Genomic DNA, 26,871 nt, shown 5'->3' on the forward strand with positions numbered 1-26,871 from the left:
CACATTTTTCTAAAACTATTTTGATAACTGTATTTTAATATAACTGGTAATCCTACACATTTTATTTGATGTATTAGAAATATTATTTTGAGACATTTTTACCAGATGGATAAAGGATTGACAGCCCAACCCTTGCATAGGACCTTAATCTTTATACTTTAAAGCAAACTTATCTCCCTTCTTTTTCAAACAGCTCCATGAAATTTTATTATTAACTTCCAAATTCTTTTGAATCTCTCCAGGGATATTGCAGGCCTTCTAAACAACTGTGCTTGTCTATATGACAAGTTATTTTTATTTTACTTTATTTAATTAATGATGATTTATGGAATCAAGCTCCATGCTATGTCATATAAAGGACACAGAGATGAGAAAGACAGACATAGTTTTTCAAAGGAGTTGACAGATTATGCAGATAATGTTTAGCAGAGAGATGATGGGCTAGAGGTAGATTGAGTAGGAAACTAGGCAAACAGGTGGCTTAAATTGGAAATTCCGCTGTGATGATGTGTTCTGATATTTTGAAAGTTCATTCATAGTTGAGACTGAACAGAGCTCAAGCTGAAGCTACAGACAGCAATGCCACGGGGCATCGTGAGTTACCCCTTGGCTCCCCAGCTTTCTCAACATAGGTTATGTTCTTGAAGAAACATATCATTTCTACAAGGAATATTGGCTATTGCTGACTTCTTATACCTTTGTGATTTCCTTTCAGAAAGTAAGAACATCATTGAAAATTTTACATAATCATAAGGGAGGAGATATGGCAAGAGCATGTAAGACTCAGGGGCTTTAGTTGATATTAAACTGAAATTAAATGGCGTGACATTACAGACTAATCCAGTCTGTATTTGTTATTGTATTATTAGAAATGTGATATTCAGAATAATGAAGGTGATTTTTTAAAAATCTTCTCTACATTTGCCAGATGATACCAACAATGAATGTAGCATCTTTTAAAGTATTATTTCGCAACACTGAAAATGTTCCAATGAAAGTAGCAAGATCATCTTCTAAAGATCTTCTACAGGGGCTTCTTGAAGTTTGTCATAGTCATTGTGGGCAATTCCTAAGTCCTGCAACTCTGAATTATATAATTTTATCGGTTATGCGTGCCTATATTTAGCATATAGAGACTTCTTACTGAAAAGTGAGACAAACTATGAAACAGACAAATCAGACTCAGGTGACAGAATTCCTCCTTCTGGGCCTCTCTGATGACCCACACACCCAACACCTGCTATTCTTCTTATTCCTGGGTGTCTACCTGGTCACTGTGCTTGGAAATCTGCTTCTCATGTCCCTTGTTCACATTGATTCCCAACTTCACACACCCATGTATTTTTTTCTCTGCAACTTGTCTCTGGCTGACCTCTGTTTCTCTACCAACATAGTTCCTCAGGCCCTAGTCCACCTACTTTCCCAGAAGAAGATCATTTCATTCACACATTGTGCGGCTCAAGTTCTATTCTACCTCATTTTTGGGTGTACACAGTGTGCCCTTCTAGCAGTGATGTCCTATGATCGGTATGTGGCAATCTGTAGTCCTTTGCATTACTCTAGCATCATGACATGGAAAGTGTGTGTCCAGCTGGCCACAGGATCATGGACCAGTGGCATTCTGGTATCTGTGGTGGACACCACCTTCACTCTAAGGCTACCCTACCAAGGCAGTAACAGTATTGCTCATTTCTTTTGTGAGGCTCCTGCACTACTGATCTTGGCATCCACAGACACCCGCACATCAGAGATGGCAATTTTCCTCATGGGGGTTGTGATTCTCCTCGTACCTGTTTCACTAATTTTGGTATCCTATGGCCACATCCTAGTGACTGTGGTCAAGATGAAGTCAGCTGCAGGAAGGCTCAAGGCATTTTCTACCTGTGGTTCCCACCTCATCGTGGTCATCCTCTTTTATGGATCAGCAATTATCAATTACATGACACCCAAGTCTTCCAGAGAGCACAAAAAGCTGGTGTCTGTTTTCTATACCATGGTGACCCCCATGCTTAATCCCCTCATCTATAGCCTGAGGAACAAGGATGTGAAGGGAGCTCTAAGGAAAGTAGCCACAAGGAATTTCCCATGCAGGCTTGGAACCTCAAGGTGGCAGTGAACTCAGAGACCCTGTGGCTTTCTACTTGTAGGACTTGCTGAGTAGTCTTCTTTGTGAAACTAAAATATGCTAAGATTTCAAGTGATGGATATGGTAATTACTCGGATTTGTTAATCATATAATGTTTACATGTGTTGAAACATCACAATGTACTCCATAAATATGTACCATTATTATGTCAATGATAAATAAAAATTACTAAAAAATGGTAAGATTCTCATCTTTGGGTCTTGTCCATGGACACACCCTCTATCTTTCCTCTAGCATTTCCTTTGTATTCAGAGAAGAACAATAATTCAGGGAGCAATGGGAAGGAGGATCTGCTTCCTTCTGCTTGGCCTTTTGATACTTAAGGGTTAGGAAATCACCTGAGAAACATTCACGTTATATAAACCTTATAAAATTTACCATTTTAATCATGGTATGTATTATCACCTACCTATCCCAGATCCTACTCCAATTTCTTCATCTTTCAGTATTTCTGAGTCTCTCTGCATCATCAAATGATCAGTAAATTAACAACCATTATTTATTCACTCACTATGAGGTAGGTGCTACATGTGAGTCTGTGTGTGCACCTTTGTGTGTGTTTAATGTGGGTGGTGAGGAACATGGGTACAATGAAGCAGAATAGATGAACTCTGCTGTCCTTCTCATACTCTTTTTAGATACATAATGATCATATCTATCAGGATAGACCTTCATAGACATGAACACAGGGTTTTGGAAAACAAGAAAAAATAGTGACACATCCCAGGGCTAACAATAGTGAGAAGCTGTAATTGCTCCTAAGCCTAAAGGACCACGTGGCGGGAGCTAGAACCTGGAGAAGGTAGCTCTATGCAAGGGGCACCATACAGGATGTGTGGACCTAGGTTATATGGAGGCAAGGACACCGTGGGAAGAAATATTTCCAGCTCATTCTCCACCCATTTTCTGATCCCCTGTTAATTATTATTGTTTTTTTCTTAAATCTTTGCTAGAATTCAAATATTAATTCAAACATTAATTAGGGTGTTTAGACCATTTGCATTTAATATAAAGCTACCTGGGCCTGAGGTGTTCTTTGTAGGACAGTTTTTAAACCACAATTTTGATTTCTTCAATCGAAAAAGGACTATTGAGGTTATATGTATTCCTTGAGTAGGTTTTGAAAATTTGTGCTGTTCAAGGAACTTGTCAGTTTCATTTAAGTTAATGGATTTATTGACAAAAAATTGTTGATAACATTTCCTTATTATCATTTTACTGCTGTAGAATCTGCAGTGACATCATCTCTCTCATTGATATTGGTAATTTGTTCCTTTTTTTTTACTTTTCTGATCAATCTGGGCTTATTAATTTTACTGATCTCTAAGCACTAGTTTTTTTCAATTTCAGCATATTATGGGAGTACAAATGTTTAGGTTACGTGTGTTTTTTTCCTCCCTTTCTCCCTGGAGTAAGAGCTTCAAATGTGTCCTTCTCCCAGACAGTGCCCATTGCACTCATTATGTGTGTATATACCCGTCCCCTCCTCCCTCCTCCCATTTGCCTGATGCCTGATAAATGTTATTCGTATATGTCTACTTAGGTGTTCATCAGTGAAACCAATTTACTGGTGAGTACATATGGTGCTTATTTTTCCATTCTTGGGACACTTCACTTAGTAGAATTGGTTCCAGCTCTATTCAGGAAAATACAAGAGATGCTATATCACCATTATTTCCTAAAGCCGAATAGTACCCCATGAAATATATGTACCACATTTTATTAATCCACTCATGTATTGATGGGCACTTGGGTTATTTCCACATCTTCGCAATTATGAATTGTGCTGCTGTAAACATTCGAGTGCAGATATCTTTTATATAGTGTCTTTTTTTCTGTCAGGTAGATGCCCAGTAATTGTATTGCTAGATCCCATTGTAGATCTCCTTTTATTTCGTTAAGGTATCTCCATATTGCTTTCTACAGACATTGCACTAGTTTGCAGTCCCACCAGCAATGTAGGAGTGTTCCTATCTCTCCACATCCACGCCAACATTTATCATTTTGGGACATTTTGATAAAGGCCATTCTCACTGTAGATAATTGATATCTCATTATGGTTTTCATTTGCATTTCCTTGATGATTAGAGATGTTGAGCATTTTTTCATATGTTTGTTGGGCATTATTCTTTCTTCTTTTGAAAAGTTTCTGTTCAACCCCACTTTTTATGGGGTTGATTTTTCCTTGCTGATTTTCCTGAGTTCTAAATAGATTCTAGTTATTAGCCCTTTATCGGATGTGTACCTTTAGACAATTTTCTCCCATTCTGTAGGGTGTCTGTTTGCTCTGGTAACCGTTTCTTTGCCCGTGCAGGAGCTTTTTAATTTTATCAGGTCCCATTTATTCATTTTTGTTGTTGCTGCAATTGCCTTTGGGGTCTTCTTCATAAATTCTTTGCCTAGGCCAATGTCTAGAAGTGTATTTCCAATGTTTTCCTCTAGAATTCCAATAGTTTCACACAATAGGTTTACGTCTGTTACCAAGGGGAGTTGATTTTTATGAGAAGCACAAGCGTTTTTGTTTCATTGATTTTTGTCTATTGTTTTTCCATTTTCCATTTCACTGATTTCTTCTTTGATCTATCTTATTTCCTTTCTCCATTTGCTTTGATCTTAATTTGTTTTTATTTTTCTAGTTTGTTAAGGTGGAAGCCAAGGTTATTGATCTGAGAACTTTCTCTTCTAAAATATAGGAATCTAGAGATGAAATATGGCAGAGTAAAGGTGACCTCCTGGCTGTCTGCTCACAGAGAAAGAGGTGAAGAACTGGGACTGCTTTGCAGGAGTGGATCACTCCCCGACAAGAGCAGTGTCGTGAAACTGCGGGGAAACAGCGTGGGACACACAACATACGGGGGAAAAAGGTGAATTGGAGATAGGATCAGGAAGCCTGGAGAGAGCCAGATAAACAATAGAGAATAGACAGTGGGGTGGCTGGGCCTGCCCAGCCAGTGAGTACGGTGTGATCTGACCCACAGGAGAATGTCCTGCTTCCCCACTGACCTCCACACCCACTCAGACAGGGACCTGCCTGAAGTCGGTGCAAAAGTGTGGCAGGAGATGTTGGGCTCCGTGGAAAGGGGACAATAGCGGGAGGTATCTTGAACTTCCCTGGTGCCCTGGACTAGGATTGCACTGGGCAGGGGAGGGACTGGTCTGAGCTACCCCTGGAGGGAGTTAGGAGACAGGCACCCTGTCCCTGGACATCAGCGGGACCAGAGCAAAGGAAGTGAACACTGAAAAGGGGGCCCCACCCTGGAAATCGCTGCAGATTATTAGGCCAGCTCAGGGCAATTCAGAAAGAGCAAGACCTGCTGGCAGACAGAGATTGGGGGAGGGCGACACACAAGAGATAACAGGCGTCCAGTTGACTCCTCCAACTCCTGAACAGTCGCCCCAGTGCTAGTGCTCTGAGTGTGGGCGGCTGCCATTTTTAGGGTCCACAACCGAGAGGCTGTGGCATGCTGCAGTTTCAGGCAGCACCCTCCTCCAGCCCAGGGACACTGGCAACAGGATCCGCCCTTCTGTGACCTGTTGTCAGCGAGCCAGGCCTGTTTCATTGGGTGAATTTTGAGTACTTCCCCAGTCCTGGCATTCCCAGGCACTGTGGCGCTGGGCGGTCTGACATCAACCCCTGCTCCTAGTGTAGAGACTTTCCTCCTCAAAGTGGTAGGCTCCACCCCTAGAGGTAAGGAGAGGTAAGAAGAGCCACTTTCCCTGTGCCACTGGCATGAATTTGTGGAGCCTTGGTGCAGATCAATAGTTCACAGGCCAGTGATGTGACCTGTCACACAAGCTTAGGTCATCTAGTGGGATCATAACTCTGGGACCTGCTCTCCGCGTCCAGGCAGCTGCCAACAGTGGGGTTCCTGGTCAGGGAAGGAAAATTCTTGCGAAAGCTACAGCAGGTGCACCAAGTAGCCCTCCTTATCAGGAGCAGCCTTCCAAGCATGTTAGAACACGGATAACATTTCAGTGTCTCCCCCTAGCGGCGGATCAAGCAACCATAGAAGCACACACATCCAGGCTGGTAGGCAGCAGCTGAGATCTGCCTTGCTCCTACCACCAATCCAAGGGGGAATAGGGTCCAAGTAACCCTCAGAAATGGAAAGACCCTTCCTAAAGATCCGGGCACTAGTATTCCTCACCCAGGGACCAGAAACCAACGCAGAGGCATCAGATTACCTCAATAACTGGTAAGATATGACAGAATTGTGGAATGATATTTTCTAAAATTGATATATGCCATGAATCACTTGTGAGGAGACTGATCTTTAGAAAAGTCATACTTAGCTAGCTAAGCAAAATAAAAATTTTAACTAGCAAGTGTTGCCAGAAAACAGGCTCAAGCATGGAATACAGCCAATTAAGAGGCAGGGAAATGGAAAAGGTCCAAAATAGAAGGGATAATGACAGCCCTCCTCTCATAGGTATGATATTTCTGACCAGGTTTCTTCAAAGGTCCACTGAAGGCTGCACACTGCTCACTAATTGAACAAGGGTTATGTTAAGGTTGCAGTCACTTCACTGCCAGTACAGCTATTTTTTAATGGCACAACTTTATAAGATTTCTCTCAATATTTTTGTCTTTGTTTGTGCTGCTATAACAAAGTACTTGAGACCAGGTCACTTATGAACAACAGAAATTTATTTCTCACAGTTCTGGAGGCTGGAAAGTTTAAGATTGTGGCATTGGCAGGTTCAGTTTTCTGGTGAGGGCTGCTCTACCCTTCCAACATGGTGCTTTATTGCTGCATGCTCTGGAGGGGAGGAATGCTGGGTCCAACCATGGCAGAAGGCAAGGCAAAAGGGTAAGAGAGCCCATGACCACATGAAGGTGAAGGACCCTGAAGTCATGTGGGACTAGATCCTTAAGATGTATAGAATTGTTTGCTACAAATTCCATTCCCTTCTGTCATCAGAAATCTCTGTGAGAGTCACCTGAGGCTGTGAGCTCATGAAACCAGGCCTCTAAAAATGCTGGTGAAATGCCGGGTGTCCTCCAAGATGGTGAAATAATGGTAAAATAACACTTAAAATAATGATTTTTCTCAACACTGGTGCTAGCTACTGCTCGAAAAACCCAGGTGACTGGGCCCAAGCATGGATTCACCTGCTGGAACTGTTTTCCCTTCTGAGCTGAGCCATTGCATCAGTCTGAAGAAGAGGGTGAAAAGTGCTCCTCTAGACTAGAATCTCTCTGTAAAGATAGAGCATACTTAATTTGAACATCCCAAATCTTAAATGCTCCAAAATCCAAAGCTTTGAGCATTGACATGATGCCTCAAGTGGAAAATTCCACACCTGACTTCATGTGACAGATTGCAGTCAAGACACAGGCGAACAACATACAGTTTGTTCAGAGTTCCCACATACTCTGCTGATGGGACTGTGTTCCTTGTTTACCCTAAACTATTTTTCAGTGTATTAATGTATGTCCCATTTTTACTGTTAAGTATTTATGTGTGAATAAGTTTAAGAAAATGACTGTTTATTAGTAGCATATAAATTCAGAGTCAGGAATGATGGCGATGCCAAACAACCACAGATTGTATACATGGGTGGCCGAGATAGTGACATCTTTGCTCTAGGATGGTTCAATGTCCACAAACTTTGTTTTATGCACAACATTATTTAAAATATTATATAAAATTACCATCAGGCTATGTCATAAGCTGTATATAAAACATAAATGAATTTTGTATTTAAGGTTGGATTCCATCCCCAAGTTATCTATTCCATTATGTATATGAAAATATTCCAAAATACAAAAATTTCCAAAATTCAAAATACTTCAGGTCCCAACCATTTTGAATAAGGGATACTCCACCTATATTTAGGAAAGATAGAAAACATCACTTGACTTAAGCCAACAGTTTTCCTTAGACACTCATTCATTCATTCAGCAAATTTTTATTGAGGAGCTATTATAATATGTGGCAGATAATGTACTAGGCATTGGAAATATACTAATAAACACAACCAAAAGAGGACAGCCTTATCAACCACAGAAGCATTTCCTATGCAAAGCTGTTGTATTTCATTATTCAATATTTTGTGTTTTACACATCCTCAGAATATTGTGTGATGTATGGATTATGAGTTGCATCTGTAAGTCTGAAATTTGTAGGTAGTCAAGACATTAGCGAGGATGATTTGGTTTCATAGGTTATGTGTAATGAACATTTGTCAATTTTGAGCTTCTAATCATCTGAATACTGTTTCTATGTGTATAGTCCTATGTGAGTCTTGGAGGGAGTTAGAGACTGTCCCTTTCCATAGAGGCTGAAAACACCCCAAATTCACTTTTTCTGTCTCTGTTGCATCTATGGCACAGCATATAACTTGAACTCAGTCAGTTAGATAAACCCAGTCCAGACTTTGAGTGACGAGCTAGTGACATGAAAAACAAGGATGCAGTTTATTTTTTTAAAAAAATAGATTTTATTTTTAATAGCTGTTTTAGACTTACAGAAAAATTTAAAAGATAGTCCAAAATTCCCATATACCCTGCAACCAGTTTTCCCTTATACTGACATCTTCTGTTATTATGGTATATTTGTTATAACTAAGACAATAATGTTGATATCGTATTATTAACTGAAGTCCATAACATTTTATTAACATTTCTTTGCTTCGTTATTTTATTTGTTTTGTTTTTACCTGTTGTCTTTTTTCGGATCCAGGATCCCATCTAGCATACCACATTACATTTAGTTGTGATGTCTCTTTAGGCTCCTCTTGGCTGTGACAGTTTCTCAGACTTTGAGTTTGATGACCTTGAAAGTTTAATGAGTGCTGGTTAGGTATTTTGTAGGAGTTCTTTCTATTGGGATTTGTATGATGTTTTTGTCATGATTAGACTCGGGTTATAGGTTTTGGAGATGAAGGTCACAGAGATAGAGTGGCATTTTCATTTCATCATACCAAGGGGACATGCTATTGACATGAGTTATCTTTGCTGGTGTTAACCTTGATCACCTGGCTGAGGTTGTGGTTGTCAGCAGACAATTTCTTTTTTGTTTCTTTCTCACGGTGGCAGTGGACGCAGCAATATCCAGTTACTAGAATCAGCAGCTCCAGCAGCAGTGCCCTGTATTTCTGTGGTCCCCAACCATGGGCTGCAGGACTGGTACTGGTTGGTGGCCTGATAGGAACGGGTTGCACAGCAGGAGGGGAGTGGTAGGTGAGCAGGCAAAGCTTCATCTGTATTTACAGCTGCTCCCCATCACTCTCATCATCACATAAGCTCCACCCCTTTCAGACCAGCTGCAACATTAGATGCTTATAGGAGCAGGAACCCTACCGTAAACTGCACATGTGAGGGCTCTGGGTTGTGTCCTCCTCATGAGAATCTAATGCCTGGTGATCTGAGGTAGAGCTGAGGCAGTGATGGTAATGCTGGTGAGCTGCTGCAAATACAGATTATTATTAGCAGAGAGGTTTGACTGCACAATAAATGTAATACACTCGAATCATTGTGAAACCAGCATCCCCCACCCAGTGTCCATGGAAACAATTGTTTTCCATGAAACCAGTCCCTGGGCACCGCTGCTGTGTTTGATGGTATGGGCTGGGTAAACTGTGTCATCTAGTGCTGAATGGCAGCCATGTACTCATCAGACTGATTCTGTGATAATGATTTTGGCCTGTGATTCTGGCTGCAGGACTGAAATTACCAGTAGTTCCATATTTTTTATGTTTAGCTTAAACATACAGAGTCAGTTTCTGTTACTTGCAACTAAGAAGCTTGACTGATACGTCATCTTTATTATGGTTTTTGGGTATATGTACAAAAAGGTTTCTGGGCCTTTCTTTCTGCTCTTCCTCCATAGCATGAGAGGTAGTGGTTCAGACAGGCAGCTTTCCACTGGTCATGGGAAGAAGTCCCATTGGCACTGTTCTGGTGGAATGAGTGGGAGCATGATCCTCTCAGTGTTTCAGGAATCCACTGCTGCATAACAAACCATTTAAAAACTTAGTACCTTAAAACAGCAGCCATTTTATTTTGTTCAGGAGTCTGTGTGTTCGGGGTTTGGTCAGGGGCATGGCAGTTATCAGTAACGGCAACATTTAAGATATGGCCAAGGCAGTGAATAGCTGAGATCATTGGAGAAGTGAGGATCAGGGAATGTGAGTATGCAGAATATTCAAACATGTCATTCTATGTGAAAATTATAACAAAAGCAGTGGGTTGGAGGGAGCCACAGTGAGCCAGGAGCTAAAGTATTCAAGGAAAATGGGGGAGTGATCTAAGAATCTAAAATAAAATAAATTAAATCCCCGTAATCCTACTTTCCTGACCATACCTTTTTCTTCCTTCTGTCTCACAGTAATACTTCTCCAAATTCGTGTCCATATTTTGTTTCCATTTTCTTACTTTTCCTCCCTTCACTGAAACAGATCTCATCTAGATTATAACCAGCAGCAAAGTCACCAAATTCAACTAATAACAACTTTGTTCAGAGATGCAAATGTATATAGTTAACATCACTGGGGAAAAAAAGCTAAGGAATAATAAGCACAATATTTAAGATAGTGGTTGCCCCTCTAGAAAGGGGTGGGAATGAAATTGCGGGGTCATCACAGGGCTTTCTAAAGCTTTTGCTGGTCTAGATGGTGGGTGTTCATGTTGCTATTGTGTTTTAAATTGTAAATGTTTCCAAATATTCACATATGTAATAAATCACAATAAAGTTCAAATCACATAAAATCTAAATAATAGAGAAATAGAGTGTAGACATATAAATAACATTACAAATTATTTTTAAATGACATTTATGATAGCATTAAATATAAATTTCTAAAAATAAATTTGACAAAAATGCGATATAGATTTAGAAGTCTAAAGGATAAAAATAGGGTTGAAAAGATAGGAAGATTTTGCTCAATCTTAGGTAGGAGAAATAAATATAATTTTATTCTAACTATGCTTGTATGAAAGTTGGGGTGATTATATAAAACTGATTTTCTGGCTTGTAATCCTAGCACTCTGGGAGGCTGAGACAGGAGGATTGCTCAAGGTCCGGAGTTTGAAACCAGCCTGAGCAAGAGTAAGACCCTGTCTCTACTACAAATAGAAAGAAATTAATCGTACAACTAAAATATATAGAAAAAATTAGCTGGGCATGGTGGCGCATGCCTGTAGTTTCAGCTACTCAGGAGGGTGAAGCAGAAGGATTGCTTGAACCCAGGAGTTTGGGGTTGCTGTGAGCTAGGCTTATGCCACGGCACTCCAGGCAGGGCAACATAGTGAGATTCTGTCTCAACAACAACAACAATAACAAACAAAAAACTATTTTCTGAAGATTTCAGGGGAGAACACAATGAACTATTTATATGACCTTTTAACAAGCTGAAATACTCTGGGCCTGAATGATCCCAATTAAAGACTCTTTCACATATATTAATTGTTTTAATCAGTCTATTCCAAGATTCATATGAACAGGACTTGCAAACTTGACATGCCTCTGATGTTAGAATTATGCATGCAATTTGTATTAGATATTATTTTAGGCTAATCTGGTTTAAACGTATTAGATTCAATTGTGATTGTGTTTAAAACATGTCCATGGCAGCTGAATTAACTACAAACTTCTCAAAATAGAACCTGGTACCGTCATAATCAGGAATAGCCTAACCTTTCATCCTTTTATTTCTTGCCTATGTTCTAGGTTTGAGTGGAGTATTTAGTTTTTTATAACATGTCCTTCACTTTTATGCTTCTTCCTGAAATGACTAATTCATAACCACCTACTAAAACCCTGCTCCTCTTTTAAGGATGTTACCACAGCGCTAAAAGTCAGACCCAGAAGTGACCTGAACTAAGAGAAGAACTGTCTTCCAGCTAGTTTCCTGACAGCCCCTTTAACATCCTTGTTCCTCAAGCTATAAATTATGGGGTTCAGCATTGGAGTTACCATGGTATAGAAGACAGATATCATCTTATCCTGCACCTTTGTGGTCTTGGAGTTTGGTCGCATGTAGGTGAATATTCCTGACCCATAGAAGAGGACAACAACAACAAGATGGGAGCCACAGGTGGAAAAAGCCTTGAGCCTCCCCTCCCCAGACCGCATCTGGATGACAGTGGAGATGATATGCCAGTAAGAGGCAAGGATGAGGGAGACAGGAGCCAGGAGGATTACCACACCCATTGCAAAGATGGCCATCTCTGTGCTGTAAGTATCTGCTGAAGCCAGCTTCAGAAGGGCAGGGAGTTCACAAAAGTAGTGATTGATTATGTTCTGTCCCCGATAGGGAAGATGGAAAGTAAAGGTGGTATCTACCAGAGACACTAGTGTCCCACTAGCCCAGGACCCTATGGCCAACTTGAGACACACCTGTTGGGTCATGATGGTGGAGTAGTGCAGGGGCTTGCAGACAGCCACATACCGGTCATAGGACATCACTGCCAGCAGAGCACACTCTGTACACCCAACCAGAAGGAAGACAATTACCTGTGTCATACATGCAAAAAAAGAAATATTTTTCCTCTTTACCAAAAAGTGAACCAACACTTGAGGAACAATGCTAGTAGAGAAACAGAGATCTGCAAAAGAGAGGTTTCTAAGAAAAAAGTACATGGGAGTGTGAAGTCTAGAATCCATGAAGATGAGAATGATGATGAGCAGATTTCCAAGCACAGTCAGCAGATAAATGAGGAGGAAAAGAATAAATAGCAGGATCTGGGTGTGCAGGTCTTGTGAAAGACCCAGGAAGATAAACTCAGCCACAAAGGTTTGATTTTCTTCTCCCATTGGGATTTATGCCTGTTGACCTGTTTGGCCCAAGCAAAAAGAACAAATTTTTGTTGGGTTTATGACATTAAGTCCTGTAGAAGAGGCTCATGTTAGAATTGCAACCAAATTGGATATTTCTAGCTCTTTGATATCCAACATGTTCTAATTGACAATGAATGGATATTTTTATTCTTCTTACTTGGTTGTAATTTAAATCGACTTTATGTTTTTTTTCCAAATCCTCTCCCCTCAGTACCACTTTGTTACAGATAGGGTATAATATTATTAAAGTTTTTCTGGCTAATTCTCATGTAAGGATGTTAGAGTTCATGTGAATTATACCAACTGGCTAATTGTTATGAAATAATTGTATATACTGTTATTACAACTATTTCAATGCAGAAAACTGCATGATTAACTGTTCAAAATACTATAATTTAATTATAACATATACTTCAGAAAGTATATGTTATGTATATGAAGCAGTAAAGTATATGTAAAGTATATGAAGCAGTTTTTATGCATGAGTCTTAATTTGACCTCTTAAAAATAATAAACTTTTTCTGAATTTAAAAATAAGTCCTTAGCATATCTACATTAAAGACCATTCCACTTGGATTAATCAACCACATATTAAAATTAAAATAATAAAAAAGAAAAAATAAGTTAAAATTGTTGTAATATCTGGTCTGGATAGCACCAGACTTAAAAAATACAAAAGTCTTCTAAGAAACCATGAAAGAAAATATCTGTAGAGTTTACAACATAAATTGAAAGACTTCTCTGTGAGATTATATCGTAACCAATCTTAGAAGATAAACTGTAAACTGAGGAAAATATTTGAGGGGGATGCCAGAGAAAAGTTTAATAACTTTATTACCTTGAGTTCACATAATAAAACACTACAAAAATTGTTAAGTCCAATAAATAATAGGCCAAGACTATGAACAGACTACAAAGAAGAAATGAAAATAGCTACTGAATGTAAGAAAATATTCAATATAATTATAACTCACTAAATACAATTACAAAACTGAGAAATACATTTTCTCCTGGATAATCTAAGATTTTAACAGCAAAAAACAAAAAAAAACCTAGTGTTTCTTTGAACATTAAACACATAACAGGTATTACTTTAAGAGTTTTATATGATTATAACATAAGTTTTCATCAACAGATAAAGAAAATATTGTATACATACACATGGAATAATATTTGGCCTTAACAATGAATGAAATTCTGTCATGTGCAGCAACATGGATGGAACTGGAGGTCATTATGTTAAGTGACATCAGCTAGGTAAAGAAATACAAATATGGCATATCCTCACTCATATGTGGGAGCTAAACAGCTTAATCTCATGGAGGTAGAGAGTAGAATGATCTACCAGAGACTGAGCAGGGTGTGTCTGTGTGTGGGGATGGTAATGAATAAAATTTGGTTAATGGGTACACACATACAGGTACATAGAAGAAACAAGTTCTAATGTTCAATAGCAGAGTAGGGTGCCTGTAGTTAACAGCAGTGTATTGTATATTTCAAAATAGCTAGAAGGGAGGACTTGAAATATTCCCAACACATAGAAATAATAAATGCTTAAAGTGATGGATATCCTAAATACCCAAAAAGACTGTTGTGTAAATGTGTTGAGTGCAAATGGCAAAGTTGATCTCCCCCAACATCGTGCCCACCTCCAACCCCCTCCACCAGTATTGCAGAATGCTGCAGACTGGGGCTTATCAGCAGGTTCTCCTCTCTCACCTGAGGGTAGAGGCAAAGCAGGATCCCTCCAATGTGGGATCACTGGTCAAGGAGAGAGGGAGTGATTTCCGTAGTCTGCAGATCCACATCTGAAGGAAAGCACCCATCTGTAGCTTGCCTCCTGAGCATTTCCTCCCAAGGCTGCACCAGAGTCATCCTAGGAGTTTGACTTCATCTCAAGCCTTTCTGCTTTACTTGACTCAATATACAAACTCCAGTTCTCCTAGGTCCCCCTTCTGAACAGAGTATTTTCCTTTGAGACAAGATTTAAAGGTGAGGTCCTGAGAGTTATGCAAACGGGGCATTCCCGGGAGCTTTAAGAGCCCTCAACTTTATTACCTTTTCCATCCTCTGAGACACCCTGGGACAATTTGTGTTATATTTGAAATCACATACTGAAGTTTCTAAATATACTTACCCTTCTTTCGTATCTTACATCAATGTCATTCAAAATGACAGCAACAGGTATATTCTCAGGGGTTAGCAAGTTATCAACATTGTGTCTTTGTTTACATGACAATTAAATAGGAATGAAAATGAGCAGATATGGGATCATCTAGATACTGACTTTCTAATCAAGTAATGCATCTTGATTTTAGGACTTGTACTTTCATTTCAGTTTATAATTGTTTGGATTCTGAAGTCAAAGCTTTTCTTTTGAGGGGGAAATTCACAGTCAAAGGACAGTTTTGTATAATGAGACTTTAGTTACTTAAATCATTAAATTAAGACATTGGCTTACTTCATGAAAATGGAACTGCTCTTATAATTCTCTCAAGGTAATAAAAAATTGAAGACAAAGGAAAGTTTTACATCAAAATGATACATTCATATCATCTCAAGACCAAAAGATGTAAGAGAAAAATGGTGGAAGAATTTAGTTGGGTGGTAGTATAGCCATGTAAGATTAAATAAAAATAATATGAAGTTGTCAATTCCCCACTCATATTTCTGGTGACAATTTAGTTTTAGCAAACCATGATCCATCTCATTAAGTTAATGCTCTTAATTGAATATTATTGTTTTATTGGTTTTAGACTTGGCTTATACATCATTCATAGTTTAGTTTTGGTTTCATAGCACATGTAGATCTAGCTCATTAAAATAAATGGAATTGTGTTCCATGATATAAATATGCCATGATTTATTTAACTGTATCCATATTAGGGTACACTGGGTTATTTACAATCTTTAGACAGTGAAATGTTGCCCCAGTGAACATCTTTGAACATATATCTTTGCGCCCTTTCAGATATATTTGAAAGATAAGTTTCCTGAGGCTTAATTGCTGGGTCTATAGGTATATATCTTTTAAACATCAACAGATGTTGACAATTGTATGTTAAAAAGTTGCATTAATTTACACTCCCATCAAAATTTCATGAATTATTTTATTAATAGTTACACCTTTACTAATATTTGTTATTTTCAAACACTTCAAGTTTACTAATCTGTCAAGTAAAAAATGATATCTCATTTTTACTTTATTATGTAATCCTTTATACTTGAGGATGAGTATAATTTTCCATTATGTTTATTGATCCTCTTCACTTCTTTTTTCTGTGAAGTGACTGTATTTCCTGTGCTCATTTTCTTTTATTGAGCTGTTCACCGTTTTTTATTGCTTTGTAAAATCCTGGAATATTATGAAACCTTGGTTCTTTCATTTTGCCTTAGAAATAAGTGTCTACTTTGCCAGTTCACTTTTTTTTGTATTTTTGCATCACACATATATTTTTAATTTAATCTGTGTGAACCAGTCAGTGTTTCTCCTTAAGACTTTTGCTTTTTGTGTTAATATTTGAAAGGCTTTTGTTGTTAAAAGTTATGCTTTTTAAAAGGCATCCATTTTTTGTTCTTCTAAGGTTTTTGTAGTTTGCTTACATATATGGCTTAATTTACATCTGTATACATCTAGAAATTATTTTGAGATGGGAAATGCGATAGGGATCTACCTTAGATTTTTTTCCCCAAATGCTCACTTCCCACCATTATTGGAAAATTCCCCATCAATTTGAAATATTTTTTTACATGAGATGCTAAATTCCTGCTGGATTCAGTCTATTTTTGTACTCTGTAGTCTGTTCCTTTTCTGACTTTATATTTCCAAACAAATAGCATGCAATCTTAATTGCTCCTCTTTGTTGTTGTTTTTGTTATTTGTTTGATTTTCAGGTGCAGAAAGTGGGGTTAATCATATTCCTCAGTATATAACACATTACTATAATGATTTCAAAATCACTCTCTTGTTTATTTATTTATGTATTTATTATGTATTTTATTTATTGCTATAAACTTTTAACTATTTTCCAGAGTTCAGAAAAAGTTTATTCTGATAGTATTTTTTTGGGAGGGTTGTATGTCTTTGGAAGGATGACCCACTGGAGTCCCCTACTTCACCATTTCCAATGTTAAAAATAAGTTTTGACAGAGTTTTGACCATTTTAGTAATCTCTGCAAAGAACCAGTTTGAGATTTTGATAATCTTATTTACATTTTGTTGTCTATTTGCTTGATTTCTTCTTTTATCTTTATTATTTCCCTGTGTGTGCCTTTGGATATGCTCTGCTATCCCTTCCCTCTCTACCTCCAGCCCCCAGCAATTTAAATTCAATGCTTAACTCCATTTTTTCTCTTTTATCTTCTTCCTTGTCTTTTTCTTCTTCTCCTCCTCCTCCTCTTCTTCCTTCTTCTCCTTCTATTTATCCTCCTCCTTCTAGTCTTTCATTTTTAATGAGGTATTACATACAGTAATATGCACCAATCTTAAGTATAGCTCAATACATTTTTACACATGTATATACGTGTATAAATATCATTTAGATCAGAATGTAGAACGTTCGCAGCACCTCAAAAGGCTCCCAGTAAACTCCAAGTCATCACTCCCTCAAAAGTAACCATTATTTGGAATTCTAAAAGTATAAATTAGTTTTACCTGTTCTTGAGCTTCAAATAAATGAAGTCATACAGTATGCACTTTTTTGTGTGTCTGGTTTTTTTACATCATTGTGGTTGTTCCTAGCAGTAATTCATTTTTTTAAAATTATTTTATAGCATTCCCCTGCATGACTGTACCACAATTTATGCTTTCTATTGTCCATGGAAATTTATATTTTTTCCATTTTGGGCCATTATGATTAAAGCTAATATAAACATCCTTTTATATGTCTTTTGGTCAATATAAACATTGGTCTCTCTTGCATATATATACTCAGGAGAGGAATTAGTGGATCACAGGAAAGGGACATATGATTGGCTTAGTATTCAAAGATCCTTCCAAATGGACTTTTTGAATTGACTGATTTGTGCTATCATAAGCAATGTAAATTGCTCTACACTCTCAGTCATTTTATCCATTTTGATTAGGATTAGTGGCATTTTGCTGTGGTTTTCAGTTATATACCTTGGTGGCTAATTATCTTGTGTCACTTTTTAGTGCTTGTTAGCTATTTGTACTTCCTATATTGAAAGTGTCTGTTCCAGTATTCTCCCCTTTTTAAAAACTGGAATTATTTTCACTTTTTCTATTATTTTTTTGATGTTCTTTATATTCCGGGCATCATGCCCATAGCTTATTGTCAAATTATTAAAATAATATGTATATAAATAGACACAAGTGATAGAGAAATATGATGCAGTGTTAATAATTAGGGAACTTTGGTAAGGGAGGTATGAGAGTTCTTTGTACTATTCGTTTGATTTTTTTAAACCCTAAAATTATTTCAAAATGTAAAATTATAAAATAACAAAGTTTACTAAACATAAGATTTACATATATTTTGATGAATTTCTTTCAGTAAATTTTAAAATTTACAGTAAATTGACAGAAAAATCAGTAAAGAAATGAAGATTGTTACCACACAATTAACTAACTTTACCAACTAGAATATTCTGCCCAGTTAGTTTTGTGATAGCTGGTTCCTGTTCAGTTGGCTCTCTCTCTTTGGGTAGTCATTCAGGAGCCACAACTGCCAGAAGCTCTCTTGTTTTCAGACCCTAATCTTCACTCCCCACCCATGCACAACCCAGCTTGAAGTATTCTTAGTCCTGTGTGTATGTGTGTGTGTGTGTGTGTGTGTGTGTGTGTGTGTGTGTGTGTGTGTGTCTTTGAAGTGGATTTGTGGTTGGTTTTTCAGCTTCTCATCTGGGTAGTTTAGGTTTCTGAAAATGTATAATAGATTTCCTAAGCAATATCGAACATATGACATCTGCCAAAACTCAGATACTTGTCCATAATCTCAATCCCCTGGCCTTGATTATAATAATTAGGGTAGTATTTATTGAGCTCTTCTCATGTGAAGACATTATGTTAATGACGTTCATCTAATTACTACTATCTGAGACACATTCACATTCTACAAATGATGAACATTCTCAAAATCACACAGAGAATATGCGGTTGACTCAAGCTGCAACCTGGTATTTTTTCTACAAAGACCAAGTACTGAGTTTCCTTAACACATTGCTTCCCCACCGGGAAGACCTGAAAGAAGAGCTCATGATGGGGCCAGTAAATGGAAAGATGAGTGCTAACGACATGTTATTTTCTATCTTCCTTGTAACAGTTTGGGTCCTTCTGATGGGAAACGCAGCTCAGGATCCACCCTAATGGCTCAGAATTCTCCTGAGCACTTCAGCCTCTCCAGAGACTGCTCTTAGTATGCCCCGTTCATGCCATTTAAATGGAAGTACTGTTGCACAGTATACCCCGATGTCAACGGTAAGACCTTGGCAGGGCATGGGAATGTGGTGATTCCCCTTCCTGCCGTGTCCTTAGGGTGGACTTGGGAGATTTTACTGAGCTGTTTGCCTTTAGGAAAAGGTGCCCACTGTCTCTGTGCTGCCCTGACTGCAGCCAACGCACCTGCTGCGCTTCCCCCTCAACAGGGGAGTGTCTGTCCTGGCGCTGACAGGCTAAGTTGATCTTTTTCTCCGACACATGAAAAAATTTGGTAAGATTATTAGAGGGAGGAGAAGAGAAGGCACAGGTTGAACAAAGAGGGGATAACTGGGGATGTATTAGTAGTGAATTGATTTCAAATTCTTCATAGATTGGATTGTTAAAATTCAACTGATTTTATCCAACTAATCTGATTCTTGGGGTTAAATCTTTTGCAATACATCTAGCCGAGGTTTTTTCTTTTTGGTAGTGAATCTTCCTTACACAATTATACTGTGAGACTTCCTGTGAGGAATAATTCTGGTGCTCACCTTATGACCTTATGAAGAGATAAGTGGACCTTCCACGATGTCAATGATGGTCCTTTAAGTGAAGATTTTTATGATTCTTATGCTCCGATTGAAGTGGGTTTGGAGATAGTAAGTGGGTATGAAGGATAAGGAATAGGTGATTTTAACCATGAAGGATCTTGGAATCAAAAGAGATACTTAGTATTTTCCTCTTGGTTCCCTATGTGTTTACTCTGATTTTTCTTCCTAAAATTTATGTCACATTGGACAATGCATGTTTTTGTGACCCTGTCTTCTGTTCCATACCTAGTCACATATTTTATTTTTAAAGAAATGAACTCACAAGGTTATGTTAAATCTAGAGAAAAAGCAGAAGAAAATAACAATAAGCACGACTTTGTTCTTTGACCCCGGGGGAAGATTCATAGTCATCTGGGGGAACATTTTCTCCTCTCCTTGCATGGGAAAATAACATTTTAAAACCAAATCAGGAGAGGTTAGGGCTGCTACCTTCTAATGCTGTAATCCGAGGGTCAGGGAGAACACCTACCACCTGACAAGTCACAACTCACACTCATCTCTGACTCACATTCCCCTCTCTGCCTCCTGCTGTTTTGCCTCAGGTCAAATCAGTTCAAGAAACATGTTTTGGATACTTAATTGCATACCATGATTGATCTTATTTTCTGTGAATAAAGATGACTCAGATGTGGTCCCTGACCTTAAATCTCTTACAGTCACAAAGAAAGACAAATTATGTCAATACAATTTGTTAAGAGCTATGATGGAGGTAAGTACATGATGCTGTAGGTCCATTGTATATCTAAGACGGACTGGGTGTTTGCGAGTGTGTATTTGTGTGTGTCCATGTCTATGTGTGCTATGCCTGAGGATGGGGAATGGAAAACGTATAGAAGTGTTCCTAGAGAATATTTTTCCTAAACAGAATCTTAAAAATATGTGGTTATGAGCCTCACAAAGAAGGGATAGAAATCAGTTCTCTTGGGTATATACCTACTGGTGGAATTGCTGCTTCGTATGGTAACCTGCTAGCCATCCTAGTATAAAGTGGTGTGCCATTGAGATTTTGGTTTGCATTCCCCTTATAGCCAATGACCTTGAGCATATTTTCGTGTGCTTTCTGGCTGTTCACAATATCTGAAAATAATATTTATTTAGATTCTTTGTTTCATTTATTAGATTATATATCTTTTTATTGTCAAGTTTTGTTTTTTTATGTATTCTAGATCCTAGTCCCTTATCACATACATAATTTCCCAAAATTTTCTCCCAATCTGTGAGTTATATTTTTATTTCCTTCATAGTGTCGTTTGAAGCACAAGAGTCTTTAATTTTGATAATGTCTTATTTATTATTTTTATGGGAAAAATATATTTGATGTATATTTAAAATGTAATTAAGCAAACAAAATTTAAAAATTAAATTACATACCTTCTTCAAAACGTGGACTATAGGCAACCGAAATTGAAATAAAGAAGACTGAGAAGGAATTTAGAGTCCCTTTGGAGATTAGGTAAGAGAATTTTATCCTTTTGAAAACTTAAAATTTGGTAGCAATGGTTTTTATTTTACTAAAATTGAGTCAACATCTCTTCCTCCATTTACCTGATATAAGGGTAATATCATGTAACCATTATGTTTATATCATCTCATATGAGTGTTTTTGTTTAACAGACTTTCGTGGATCTATAAAAGAGAGGAAGAGATAAAAGGTGTATTTTGAATTTAAAAATAACCTTTAAAAATTAACTAATCTGGCCAGGCGCTGTGGCTCACGCCTGTAATCCTAGCTCTTGGGAGGCCGAGGCGGGCGGATTGCTCAAGGTCAGGAGTTCAAAACCAGCCTGAGCAAGAGCGAGACCCCGTCTCTACTATAAATACAAAGAAATTAATTTGGCCAACTGATATATATATAAAAAAAAAAAATTAGCCGGGCATGGTGGTGCATGCTTGTAGTCCCAGCTACTCGGGAGGCTGAGGCAGAAGGATCACTCAAGCCCAGGAGTTTGAGGTTGCTGTGAGCTAGGCTGACGCCATGGCACTCACTCTAGCCTGGACAACAAAGCAAGACTCTGTCTCAAAAAAAAAAAAAAAATTAACTAATCTGTACATTGTTAAAGTGGAACACGAAGATGAAATTGTATTTAGGATTCTTTATTTGGTGGTAAACAGATGTACAAGAGAAGAGACATTAGGTCAAATTTTTCCCATTAGAGGTGACATAGACTCAGGAAAACTGAATTCCTGTCTGGAGGTGAAATGTTGTGGGAGAAAATCCGGGCAGTGGGGAAAGCAGCAGGCAGTCTGTAGCTAAACAGCAATGGGTAAAGGTAGAAGAGTTACATATTGCATTGTGTCATATAGGTGATGCTTGGGTTGGACAAGGCTGTTTGCTTAAGACCTTCATCCTACAAATACAATAAGTAGGAATGCTAAAAAGCTAAAGCACCAAACAATTAAATAGCAGTGCAATAGGACTGTCCTTCCAATGCCAAATTCTAGCTTTAGTCTTAAGACGAATTATGAATTGAAATCTTTCATCACATCAACACACAGACCAGACCAATGCAGAACATTTTCATCACTCCAAAACAAACCTATGTGCTCCTTATCCATCCTCCTCTAGTTCTCCTATAGCCTCTAGCACTATTTAGCATATAATGATGTCTTACTGGAAAGGGAGACAAACTATGAAACAGACAAATCAGATACAGGTGACAGAATTCCTTCTTCTGGGCCTCCTGAGAATTCCTGTAGTTCAGCAGTTCTTGACTGGAATTCAGGGGTTTCTTCAAATTAGAGTCAATTGCTACTTCTTTATTTTTACTTTCCTCTCATGTAAAGTTGACATTTCCAGTTTGAATGCATATAAGTAACTCACACCTATATTAGAAGTATCTATGACTTTGGCAACAATGGATTAGAAGTATTAATATTTTTATATCATGGGCTTCAGGTGGGCTGAGTAGGAAACTAGGCAAACTGGTGGCTTAAATGGAAATTCCGTTGTGATGGTGTGTTCTGACATTCTGGAAGTTCATTCATAGTTGAGACTGAACAGAGCTCCAGCTGAAGCTACAGACAGCAATGCCACGGGGCATCGTGAGTTACCCCTTGGCTCCCCAGCTTTCTCAAGATAGGTTATGTTCTTGAAGAAACATATCATTTCTACAAGGCATATTGACTCTTGCTGACTTCTTATACCTTTGTGACTTCCTTTCAGAAAGTAAGAACATCATTGAAAATTTTACATAATCATAAGGGAGGAGATATGGCAAGAGCATGTAAGACTCAGGGGCTTTAGTTGATATTAAACTGAAATTAAATGGCGTGACATTACAGATTAATCCAGTCTGTATTTGTTATTGCATTATTAGAAATGTGATATTCAGAATAAAAAAGATTATTTTTTAAAAATCTTCTCTACATTTGCCAGATGATACCAACAATGAATGTAGCATCTTTTAAAGTATTGTTTTGCAACACTGAAAATGTTCCAATGAAAGTAGCAAGATCATCTTCTAAAGATCTTATACAGGGGCTTCTTGAAGTTTGTCATAGTCATTGTGGGCAATTTCTAAGTCCTGCAACTCTGAATTACATAATTGTATACGTTATGCGTGCCTATATTTAGCATATAGAGACTTCTTACTGAAAAGTGAGACAAACTATGAAACAGACAAATCAGACTCAGGTGACAGAATTCCTCCTTCTGGGCCTCTCTGATGACCCACACACCCAACACCTGCTATTCTTCTTATTCCTGGGTGTCTACCTGGTCACTGTGCTTGGAAATCTGCTTCTCATGTCCCTTGTTCACATTGATTCCCAACTTCACACACCCATGTATTTTTTTCTCTGCAACTTGTCTCTGGCTGACCTCTGTTTCTCTACCAACATAGTTCCTCAGGCCCTAGTCCACCTACTTTCCCAGAAGAAGATCATTTCATTCACACATTGTGCGGCTCAACTTCTATTCTTCCTCATTTTTGGGTGTACACAGTGTGCCCTTCTAGCAGTGATGTCCTATGATCGGTATGTGGCAATCTGTAGTCCTTTGCATTACTCTAGCATCATGACATGGAAAGTGTGTGTCCAGCTGGCCACAGGATCATGGACCAGTGGCATTCTGGTATCTGTGGTGGACACCACCTTCACTCTAAGGCTACCCTACCAAGGCAGTAACAGTATTGCTCATTTCTTTTGTGAGGCTCCTGCACTACTGATCTTGGCATCCACAGACACCCGCACATCAGAGATGGCAATTTTCCTCATGGGGGTTGTGATTCTCCTCGTACCTGTTTCACTAATTTTGGTATCCTATGGCCACATCCTAGTGACTGTGGTCAAGATGAAGTCAGCTGCAGGAAGGCTCAAGGCATTTTCTACCTGTGGTTCCCACCTCATCGTGGTCATCCTCTTTTATGGATCAGCAATTATCACTTACATGACACCCAAGTCTTCCAGAGAGCACAAAAAGCTGGTGTCTGTTTTCTATACCATGGTGACCCCCATGCTTAATCCCCTCATCTATAGCCTGAGGAACAAGGATGTGAAGGGAGCTCTAAGGAAAGTAGCCACAAGGAATTTCCCATGCAGGCTTGGAACCTCAAGGTGGCAATGAACTCAGAGACCCTGTGGCTTTCTACTTGTAGGACTTGCTGGGTAGTCTTCTTTGTGAAACTAAAAAAAGCTAAGATTTCAAGTGATGGATATGGTAATTACTTGGATTTGTTAATTATATAATATTTACATGTGTTGAAACATCTCAATGTACCCCATAAATATGTACAATTATTATGTCAATGATAAATAAAAATTACTAAAAAATGATAAGATTCTCATCTTTGGGTCTTGTCCATGGACACACCCTCTATCTTTCCTCTAGCATTTCCTTTGTATTCAGAGAAGAACAATAATTCAGGGAGCAATGGGAAGGAAGATCTGCTTCCTTCTGCTTGGCCTTTTGATACTTAAGGGTTAGGAAATCACCTGAGAAACATTCTTGTTGAATAAACCTAATAAAATCTGTGATTTTAATCATGCTATATATTATCATCTATCTATCCCGGATCCTACTCCAATTTCTTCGTCTTTCAGTATTTCTGAGTCTCTCTGCATCATCAAATGATCAGTAAATTAACAACCATTATTTATTCACTCACTATGAGGTAGGTGCTACATGTGAGTCTGTGTGTGCACCTTTGTGTGTGTTTAATGTGGGCGGTGAGGAACATGGGTACAATGAAGCAGAATAGATGAACTCTGCTGTCCTTCTCATACTCTTTTTAGATACATAATGATCATATCTATCAGGATAGACCTTCATAGACATGAACACAGGGTTTTGGAAAACAAGAAAAAATAGTGACACATCCCAGGGCTAACAATAGTGAGAAGCTGTAATTGCTCCTAAGCCTAAAGGACCACGTGGCGGGAGCTAGAACCTGGAGAAGGTAGCTCTATGCAAGGGGCACCATACAGGATGTGTGGACCTAGGTTATATGGAGGCAAGGACACCGTGGGAAGAAATATTTCCAGCTCATTCTCCACCCATTTTCTGATCCCCTGTTAATTATTATTGTTTTTTTCTTAAATCTTTGCTAGAATTCAAATATTAATTCAAACATTAATTAGGGTGTTTAGACCATTTGCATTTAATATAAAACTGCCTGGGCCTGAGGTGTTCTTTGTAGGGAAGTTTTTAAACCATAATTTTGATTTCTTCAATCATAAAAGGACTATTGAGGTTATATGTATTCCTTGAGTAGGCTTTGAAAATTTGTGCTGTTCAAGGAACTTGTCTTTTTCATAAGTTAATGGATTTATTGACAAAAAATTGTTGATAACATTTCCTTATTATCATTTTACTGCCTGTAGAATCTGCAGTGACATCATCTCTCTCATGGATATTGGTAATTTGTTCCTTTTTTCTTACTTTTCTGATTAATTGAGACCTATTAATTTTACTAATCTCAAAGCACTAGCTTTTTTAAAATTTCACCATATTATGGGGGTACAAATGTTTAGTTTATGTGTGTTGCCTTCTCCCCCTTTCTCCCTGGAGTTAGAGCGTCAAGTGTGTCCATCCCCCAGATAATGCACATTGCACTCGTTATGTGTATATATACCCATCCCCACCTCCCCACTCCCGTCTGCCCGACACTCTATAAATACTATTCCTATATGTCCACCTAGGTGTTGATAGTGAAACCAACTTACTGGTGAGTACATGTGGTGCTTGTTTTTCCATTCTTGAAATAGTAGAATTGGTTCCAGCTCTATTCAGGAAAATACAAGAGATGCTATATCACCATTGTTTCTTATAGCTGAATAGTACTCCATGGTATATATATATATAGCACATTTTATTAACCCACTCGTGTATTGATGGGCACTTGGGTTGTTTCCACATCTTCGCAATTGTGAATTGTGCTGCTATAAACATTTGAGTGCAGATGTCTTTATTATAGAGTGTCTTTTTTTTCTTTTGGGCAGATGCCCACTAATGGGATTGCTGGATCGATCCAATGGTAGATCTACTTATATCTCTTTAAGGTATCTCCATATTGCTTTCCACAGAGGTTGCACTAGTTTGCAGTCCCACCAGCAGTGTTGAAGTGTTCCTATATCTCCACATCCACATCAACATTTATTGTTTGGGGACTTTTTGATAAAGGCCATTCTCACTGGAGATAAGTCATATCTCATTGTGGTTTTCATTTGCATTTCTCTGATGATTAGATGTTGAGCATTTTTTCATATGTTTGTTGGCCATTATTCTGTCTTCCTTTGAAAAATTTCTGTTCATGTCCTTTGCCCACTTTTTGATAGGGTTGTTTGATTTTTTTTCTTGCTGATTTTCCTGAGTTCCAAATAGATTCTAGTTATCAGCCTTTTATCGGGTGTGGCTTGTGAAAATTTTCTGCCATTCTGTAGGTTGTCTGTTTGCTCTCATAACAGTTTCTTTGGCTTTGCAGGAGCTTTTTAATTTTATCGGGTCCCATTTTT

General features: G+C 38.2%; 3 protein-coding genes across 3 annotated transcripts; 2 read left to right on the forward strand and 1 right to left on the reverse strand.

Moving 5' to 3' along the window:
* Nucleotides 1-1,162: 1,162 nt before the first annotated feature.
* On the forward strand, nt 1,163-2,150 carry LOC105859912 (olfactory receptor 2D2). Its single transcript, XM_012744162.3, has one exon. It carries the CDS (start codon nt 1,163-1,165, stop codon nt 2,114-2,116), a length of 954 nt encoding a protein of 317 aa, XP_012599616.2. The 3' UTR covers nt 2,117-2,150.
* A 9,820-nt stretch (nt 2,151-11,970) lies between these two features.
* LOC105859915 (olfactory receptor 2D3) lies at nt 11,971-12,948 on the reverse strand. The gene has a single exon (XM_012744165.3). It carries the CDS (start codon nt 12,904-12,906, stop codon nt 11,971-11,973), a length of 936 nt encoding a protein of 311 aa, XP_012599619.2. The 5' UTR covers nt 12,907-12,948.
* A 10,582-nt stretch (nt 12,949-23,530) lies between these two features.
* On the forward strand, nt 23,531-24,484 carry LOC142870537 (olfactory receptor 2D2). Its single transcript, XM_076001390.1, has one exon. The coding sequence runs from the start codon at nt 23,531-23,533 to the stop codon at nt 24,482-24,484; it is 954 nt and encodes a 317-aa protein (XP_075857505.1).
* The last annotated feature ends 2,387 nt before the right edge of the window (nt 24,485-26,871 follow it).

This window comes from Microcebus murinus, chromosome 4 (assembly GCF_040939455.1).
Source record: "Microcebus murinus isolate Inina chromosome 4, M.murinus_Inina_mat1.0, whole genome shotgun sequence".
Taxonomy (NCBI): domain Eukaryota; kingdom Metazoa; phylum Chordata; class Mammalia; order Primates; family Cheirogaleidae; genus Microcebus; species Microcebus murinus.